This window comes from Elephantulus edwardii, unplaced genomic scaffold (assembly GCF_000299155.1).
Source record: "Elephantulus edwardii isolate Elephantulus edwardi_28Jun2011 unplaced genomic scaffold, EleEdw1.0 scaffold00014, whole genome shotgun sequence".
NCBI classification, from domain to species: Eukaryota; Metazoa; Chordata; class Mammalia; order Macroscelidea; family Macroscelididae; genus Elephantulus; species Elephantulus edwardii.
In genome coordinates, this window is record NW_006399764.1 from 511,414 (window position 1) to 520,049 (window position 8,636).

Below are 8,636 nucleotides of genomic sequence, written 5' to 3' on the forward strand. Positions count from 1 at the left end.
TAAAGGCCAAGAGTGAGAAATCAAATACCTGTGATCAGTAACTTTCAAGGCAAACTCAGTGCTCTCTTTCTGGCACTGTGAACGTTCTTACTATTCTAGCCCCCAAATTCTAGAAAAAGATGTCAAGATTAACAAAAATAGATAATGATTTTGTGCCTGGAGAAACTGTACCCAAACCCCAGTGCTCACTTGCTCAGCCTGCAAGTGAGCGCCTCCCCCAGGGGCTCAGCAGACTGGGTCCCCCGCTTCCTCCACGGGCAGCCTGGAATGCAGGTCTCCCAGGAGGCGAGGCTCTACTTGGCCATCTTGCGGATCATGTAGTTGAGGATGCCGCCATTGTGGAAGTAGGTGAGCTCCACGTCGGTGTCAAATCTCATGATGGCCTGGAAGGTCCTCCCCGTGTCCAGCTGTGATGACAGAGGCAGAGAATAAGAGATGGGTTTTTGGCTAATGTGAAAATGTCTTGTCTCTGAGCTTGGGTCATGATACTTTGGTCTGAGAGAAGTTGGGAGGAGCCAGAGGAGATGGGGCAGGTCAGAGTTTAGAAGTAAGACTGAAACTGGTTAAGAGCTCAGGGAATAATCTGAGAAATAAATCACCAAGTTACACCCTCAGTATTCCGAGGCGAAGGCAAGAAGGGAGGTGGCTAACTCTAATGCAATCCTGCTGAGGGATTTTTGGTTTGGTTTTTGTTACACCTTCCAAATTCCACTGATTTCCTTCTAACAAGATTACCTATTATAGCTGGGCCTGGTCAAGGACTGGCGCTGCTTACCTTGACATCGACCTTCATTCGCGGTTTGAGGTTTTCTGGAATGATGACAGTGTAGCGCTCGTGCCCCGTGAGTCCCAGGGTGCTGGCATTCTCCCCAGGCAGGTATTCCAGGGGGATCACACCCATTCCAACGAGGTTACTGCGGTGAATGCGCTCATAACTCTCAGCCAGGACGGCTTTGATTCCCTAATGGACCAGAAGGGACATGGAAACAGTCTCCTACTCTGTCTAAGAAACTTAAACAGTCTTCCCTGCCACAGTAAGTCCTGAGGACCCAGGATCCTTATTTTCCGCTCTGTGAGCCTATCACCTGATACAGTAGCAGTTATTCATTACCCACTGCTGTTAAGATGATTCAGAGGGAGCTAAAGAGTGGAGAACTTCCCCACAGTGTTTTCAAGAATATACATCTTTATGGAAGCAGACTGCCTCACTGTTCTCCCACAGAGCAGACAGTGGGATCGAACCATTAACTTTATAGTTAGCCGTCACATGCTTAGTCACTGCACCATGGAAGCAGTAGCCCGGGCTTCTTTCTCACAGTTCACCTTGGACAATGGCCTCAAGTAAATGTGGGGTCCTCAACTTCTGGGAATGTTGAAAATCATGCCCACAAAATGGGTATGTGTCACCCTCTCTGAACACAGAGTCAGAAAATTCATAGGTCTCCACCTGCCTCCCGCAAAGCCCTTCGCCTTCTCCCACTACAGCCTTGGTCCCCAGGCCAGGAATGTCTGATCTATGAGACATTCAGCTCTAGTTCACACTTTGTCCAGTGAAATCAATCTAGACCCACACCAAGAAGCCAGAGATGAATAAACACTGCATGCTTCCCTGACCTTGTTCTTCCATGACATTTTCTTGGAAAGTAAAGTGACAGGAGGCTTTGTTTCTGGAGACCCTCCCAGCTTCCCTTCCTGTCCAGAGGCGGGGTGCGTGCTCAGGTCTCTGCTCTCACAGCAGACTCACCAGGAGGAAAGGGCCCTTGGCTGCCCAGTCTCGGGAGCTTCCGGAGCCGTACTCTTTGCCAGCGAGAATGATGAGGGGGAGGCCAGCTTGCTGGTATCGCTCAGCCGCATCGAACACATCAAGCTAAGGGAGACAAAAGGAAGGTTTTACAGATGCGACAGTGAGACATAAAAACCTGTCTGGAGAGAGAAAGTGGGGACACAGGCCCAGTGAGACCAGGCAAGAAGTACAGGGTCAGAAAGGCCTGCAGATGGCCAGGTCAACACGAGGCCAACAGACAACCACCTGGTTCTCTGCTCCACAAATCCCTAATTACCTCAGTTCATTTTTTATTCCCAGAAAATGGAATTTTCACTCAAATGAAACATTTAATTACTTTTCCTAGGATTATAAAAATATTAAAAGCTTAGGGCATTAGAAGAAAAAAGGAAGCTAGATTTGATTCTCCCCCTTTCCACTGATTAAGCTATTTTAAAATTTAAAATGCAATTTTTCTTTCGTCCCCTTCCTACATGGCTGTCAAAGGCAGAAGTAGTAGAAACACTGATGGAAGCATGAATCAGTCAAGGAGAAGGCAAAGTTACTAGTTTAATAGAAACATCTTACACAAGTAAAGAGTTGTTTCTCAGAAACACTATTCTGTTGAGTTGAGACTTCACAAAAACTGCAGTTATCATTGTTGGTGACTGAGTAATAAATAAATGCAATGATGTGGCTGCATTAAATCAGAAAATAAAATGCAGACACAGAGAGAGAAAGTGAGAAAGAGAGAAAAGGGATGGGGGGACAAAAGACACAATACACTTTAATATGAAAGGCACTCAAAACAGGTATTTATTCTGTCTCTTATGTAAGTTTTCACTAATTAGTATTTTTGGTAGCTAGATGAAGCCTTGGTTAACTTCATTCAGCATTATTTAATGCAGGCTGGTATCTGAATGTTTTTAGCTGGAAGAATTTGTAAATACAAGAACTATTACAGAAACAATGAAAGTCTTTCTTCTTTTGTCAAACCAGATTGTATGATCTTTCCAAAGATCAGAAAGAAACAACCTACCTGATGTTGTCAGAGCTACTACCTAAGAGGTGTCTAATATCCTATGCGATTTAAGAAGTGCTGACAATTCCACGGCAAAGCAGCTCATATTAGCTAAGGTCAGAGGGACCAAGCAGATCTGGAACTCTGACTTTTCTAATTCCTCCTGATTCTTCTACAATAAGGGAGCCCTGGTGACAAAGTCCTCAGGGAGTAGCACTGCTAACTCAAAGGCTGCTTCTCTCTGGTGGCTCGAATCCACCAGTGGCTCCTCGCGGGAAAGGTGGGCCATCTTCCTTCCATGCAACTTACACCCTCAGGTACCTGCTGAGAGTCACCTGGGAGTCAGTTCTGACTCGAAGGCAATAAGTGAGTTTCTACTAAAAGAGTCATAGTGAGGGTCCTGGCAGCCTTAAAACCTTCCAGTATTTTCTACAGAAGAAAACAAAGAAAATGTGTTCTTTCTTTCTATTTTGCCTTTATATCTAGGTGATGTATTTATACTCTTGGTTCTTAATTTTCCCATTTTTGCTTTCAGTTTCCTACAATGACAAGAATTTGAGAACTCGGCACTTTTATAATCACTACCTCCCCTTCTCCACCCCAAACCACAGACTTCCTCTTTCCTCAACCTCCCCAATTATTACTGTTGGTAAGTTAGTAATTTAAGTGCTTACAATTTTGGTGATTTATGTAAATACTGTTTTGAGCTTCACCTTGTAATCCAGTTAACAAACCTAAAACTTGCCCTGGAAATAATTTCTATTTCTTTGTATGTTCACCTGTTTCTAAGACCTTATCCATTCATTAGTCCCCAAATACTCTTCCAGAAGCATAAATCTTGACATAAGACAAACATAAGACAAACTTGTAAAGTCATCTATTATTTTAAAATCTTCTTCATGGGGAGTTCTGATGGCCCGGTGGGTAAGGAGTTGCACTGCCAACCCAAAGCCATGCAGTTTGAAGTCACCAGCTCAGCTGGGGAATGAAGAGCCATCTCCTCCCACGCCATTTATAGCCTCTGAAAACCCGATGGAGCATCACGAGTTGGTTCTGACTTGCCATTGAGCAGGTGAGAGGCCTCCTATTCCGGTCTGGACTGACTGCTCTCTAGACAGTGCTATGGTTGTTATGGAGGATGTGGTCTGAGTTGATAAGTTGCTTTGTGGGCTGACGATGGCATCTCCTCCCATTTACAGCCTCTGAAAACCCACTGGAGGGTTAGCTACAGAGTCGGCTCTGACTCAATGGCCCCGTCAGTCGGTTCTGACTCAATGGCACTGAGTGATGGAGGGAGAGGCCGTGGGCCGGTTCTAGCCTGCGCTGACTGCTCTCTCGAAACCACAGTGCTGTTATGGAGAAATCTTCCTTCACCAACATCCCGGGGATTTCCTTCAGTTCTGTTTCCTAGATGGCACCACTTCCTCTTTCTTCAGTTTACTCTGTCATTTTAGTGAAACACATTCACCAACTAGCTTGTTTTTTTAAAATTTTTTTTTATTTTATTATTTTTGTGTGAGTGTACCGTCAAATCAGATCTGACTGGTACAGGAGGAGATTGTCCCTCCTTCCCCGGCAGAGCATCTGGTGGATTCGAACCGTGCGCCTCTGGTATTGTAGTTGCAGCTCCTTGCCACTAGGCAACCAGAGCTCCCCACCAACTAGCTTCTTGAGAGAATGATGAAGGGATTTTTTTTCCAGCTCCTCAACATTTCTATGTGTCATTATTTTCCCTTAACTAGTAAATAGCATGATGAACATAAATTTTAGGGCACAAATTGTTTTGCTTGGTCAAAGTTCCCCATGTTGCTGTTGAGAACAATTTAGTGCAATTCTGATCCTCAGTCATCGCGTGTAAGCTGCTTCTTTCTAGAAACTGTTGAAAGTTTCTCGTTCTCCTTAATTTCACTGTGATAAGACTTGGAGTGGGTCTTTTAACTTATTTGCTGGTCAGGGTCAGTGTGTGGGTCTTTTCCACCTGAAGCCACAGCTCAGTCTGGGGGATTTGTTTCTTTGACAATTTCCTCTCCTCTGTGTATTCAGTTCTCTTTTTGGCACCTCTGTTTTGTCTGGTGGGCAGCTCTGGTGGTCGAGTGGTAACAAGCTGTGCTGCAACCCTACAGACACGCCATCTGAATCCAACGGATGTACCACTTGTGGGTGAAGGATGAATCATCTCCTCCTGTGAGATTTACGGCCTCTGAAAACTTGCTGGAGGGTCAGCTATAGGTTGGTTCTGATTCCTTGGCAAACAACAACACTTTTGTAGGGTGGTGCGGTGAGTTAGGTGTTGCAGTGTTAACCAAAAGCTCACCAGCTGCTCCAAGGGAGAAAGAAGTACAGTCTCCTCCCACAAATACTTACAGCCTCAGAAATTCTGTGGAGGGTCACTGCCATTTGGAACTTCCTTGAAAGCAGTGGGTTTTATTTAGTTAGATGTTGAGTCGTTTGTTCTTCTTAAAAAATTTTCTCTCTAATTTTCCGTATCTTTTGCCTTACTGTTGTACATTCTGGGTCTCTCAACGAATCAACTTTGTGATTCCCCCCCCCCCTTACTACTTTTTAACTTAAATAGCTCTTCTGTATCCTCTTATTTTACAGCAACAAAAATCATTTCTGTCTCTGGGAGATTTCTTTAAAAAATTGCTTGTCTTTTCTTTTTTCCCTTCGTCTTTCAAATTCAAGACTTGGCTCAAATGTTTATCTCTAACCCTGTTTTGTTTATTTTTTAATTTATAATGAGGCAGTACTCATCTAACTAGAAGATATCTGTCACGTGTCATGGCAGGGCTTGTAAACATGTGAGGTTGAGTAGGATTATCTACAAAGCAAGTTTGCTTTGTAAAAAAAAGTAGTCTCAATTGAGTGAGGTGGCATGCATAGTGGTAAACAGAATGGACTCTGAAGCCACATTTCTTAAATTGCATTTGACACTTTTTAACAACTGGATAAGGTTTAACACTGTTGTTGTGTATCTTTGAGTCTGAACCATAGCTGACCCTCCAGTGCCAGTTAATTGTATGGGAGGAGACTGCCCATCCTTCAGTCAGGCAGCTGGTGGCCTCCAACTGTGTGCCTTTGGGATTGCAGTGCAGTTTCTTGCCATTAGGCCACCAGAGCTCAGTCTAACGTTGTTGTACAGCTCTGAACCTTGTCCTGTCTTGAGCCAGTGTCACTAATTCCTACAAACCAACCTCCATTGCCCCAGTTACTGTATCAATACATCTCATCTCATCTGGGTTTAACATTAGTCTAACATTGTTGTTGTTATGTGATATCACATTGCCTGTGACTCATAGCAACCCTATGTACAACAGCCCTAAACCCTGCTCTATCTAGTGATGATCTGATTGTCTCTGATACATCTACCTCCATTATCCCAGTCACTGAATCAATCCATCTCATTGAGGGTCTTTCTCTCTTGCACTGTCCCTCTCCAAGGACTGGTCCCACCTTGCAACATGTCCAAAGTATGCCAGATGAAGCTTCAGAATCCTTGCCTCCAAGAAGGAGCCTGGTTTCACCCTCTCTAGGATGAATCTGTTTGTTCTCCTAGCAGTCCATGGTATATTAAACACTTCTCCAGCACCACAGCTCAAGGACATAAATTCTCCTTCTCTCATCCCTCGTCATCGTACAGCTTTCTGATGCATAGCATGTAACTGCAAAGACTATGGTCTGGATCAGGTACACCTTAGTCTCAGACTGACATTGTAGCTCTTCAGTACTTTGGAGAGGTCTCTGACAGCAGACTGTCTCAATGTAGTTAGTCTTTTAATTTCCTGGCTGCTGGTACCAAGAGTGTTGATTGTGGAGCCAAGCAAACTAAAGCTCTTAACAATCTCAATCTCTTCACCATCTATCGTGATGCTGCCAATCGGCCCAATGGTGAGAATCTTTGTTTTTTGATGCTGAGCTTCAATCCTTATTGAAGGCTGCAGTCCTTGACCTTCTGTAGCCAGCGCTTCAGATCCTCCTCAGTTTCAGCAAGCAGGACTGTGCTATCTGCATAATGCAGATTGTTGATGAGTCTACCTCTAATTCTGAAGCCACATTTTCCCTCATAGAGCCCAGCCTTCCAGATATTCTGTTCTGCATATAGATTGAAAAGGTATGGAGATAGAACACATCCCTAAGGTATACCCTTCACACTTTTGAACCATGCAGTGTTTCCTTGCTCTTTATAGAACCTTGCATGACATACTTTGGACAAGGTAGGACCCGTCTTTGGAGAGGGACGTCTTGTTTGGGAGGGTGGAGGGATAGCACAAAAAGAGGAAGACCCTCAATGAGATGGATTGACTCAGTGACTGGGATATTATGAGTAGGTGTGTCAGAATAAGATTGTCACAGGATAGAGCAGGGTTTAGGGCTGTTGAACATTATGTGCAGAGGCTCAGAACAGTACCCACAATGTAGCGAATGTACATAAATATTAGCTTGTTTTTAAACAAGCTGAAGGGCTGTTATTGTTGTTGTGTACTATTGAGTACCGTCGGGCACTGACTCATAGCTGACCTTCTACTGAGTTTTCAGAGGCAATAAACTGCATGGGAATTGAATGCCCTTCTTTCTCCTGTGGAACAGATGGTGGACTGAAGCCACATGCCTTTGGGCTGACAGCACAGGCCTCCAGTGCTTAGGAAGATATGAATTTCCAAGCAGTTCTGCAGTATTCAAAAGGAAGGGAACGGACATTGAAGATCTATTACGTGTGCCAGACACTGAGCTATTTTCCCTGATAATTCATTTAATGTTAAGCCTCTGCGTTTGAGAAGCTTAACAGAATTGCTATTTCTAAGGGAATAAAAATGAAGGTTCCTAAGCTGATATGAACTGGAGCTGGGATTTGAACCCAGGTTTGTCTGACTCAGAATGCTGACTTTCTGACATAACTCCAATCTATAAACAAATACTCCACTTGTACCATTGTGTCTCCAGCTGTGACCCTGGCAGGACTGGCAGGGCATCTACAAAACCTCTTTTTTTAGTTAATAATATGAACAAAATTAAAAGCTAAGAAAATCTATAGAATTGCATTTCTTGATAACACAGCCTCTGTTTTTCAGTCCATGATATCACTCCCAAATACTTTGTACTGGTGAAATTTTACCCAGTCGTTTATTGTGCAACTCCTAGGAAGCGAGATGTAGTTAAACTATGGGTCAGGATTTCTATGCAAGAAAAAAGATTTTGAAGGCCAAAGAGCACCTCAGTCAGTGATAAACCCTACCTCCCACATGGACACCTGGCAAGAGTGACTCTAAGAAGCTAAGGACAGGACAGAGTTGTGAATAATGTTAAGACTAAGGAAATAACCATCTAAACATTGAACCACCCAGAGTCTGAGAAACACTAGCTTCTCAAAGCAACAAAGAGCCAATACTCACAACTTCTCCAGAAGGTAGATGTATAGTCTGCGGTGCTTGTTTGTTCAAAAATTTGTTTAGCAAGCGTATGTTGGCAAATGTGCCTCTTGCCATGATGGCGTCATTACCTCGGCGAGAACCGTAGGAGTTGAACTCTCGTGGAGTCAAGCTAAGAGGGAAAGCGGGAGACGAGTCAGTCTGGTGAACGGAGGAAAGACTAAATTTAGCTCACACTGAGGAAGAAAAAAAAATTCTTCAACTTGGCTATTTATCTAAATGAAAACATTGTTCTCCAGGGCAGAAAAACTGTCCCCATTGTTTCAACTGAAGGATAGTTAGGGGACAGACGTGAGATGGTTAAAGGCAGAGACCAACCTTCTCCGAGGATCAATTTATTCTTATAAATTAGGGTAGAAAAATCAGGAGAATTCTAATAGTGTAATTTATTTATTCAGCTAGGTAGCCTTATAATAATAAATAATAT

At 43.6% G+C, this 8,636-nt stretch overlaps 1 protein-coding gene across 1 annotated transcript in view; it reads right to left on the reverse strand.

Moving 5' to 3' along the window:
* Positions 1-293: 293 nt before the first annotated feature.
* Positions 294-8,636, reverse strand: part of ACO1 (aconitase 1, soluble) — a 41,484-nt gene continuing 33,141 nt past the window's right edge. Inside the window, exons 17-20 of the mRNA XM_006881254.1 lie at positions 8,174-8,321; positions 1,745-1,867; positions 776-961; positions 294-407 (exon numbers count right to left, since the gene is read on the reverse strand). Coding sequence (XP_006881316.1) covers positions 294-407; positions 776-961; positions 1,745-1,867; positions 8,174-8,321 — 571 coding nt within the window. The remainder of the gene's footprint in view (positions 408-775; positions 962-1,744; positions 1,868-8,173; positions 8,322-8,636) is intronic.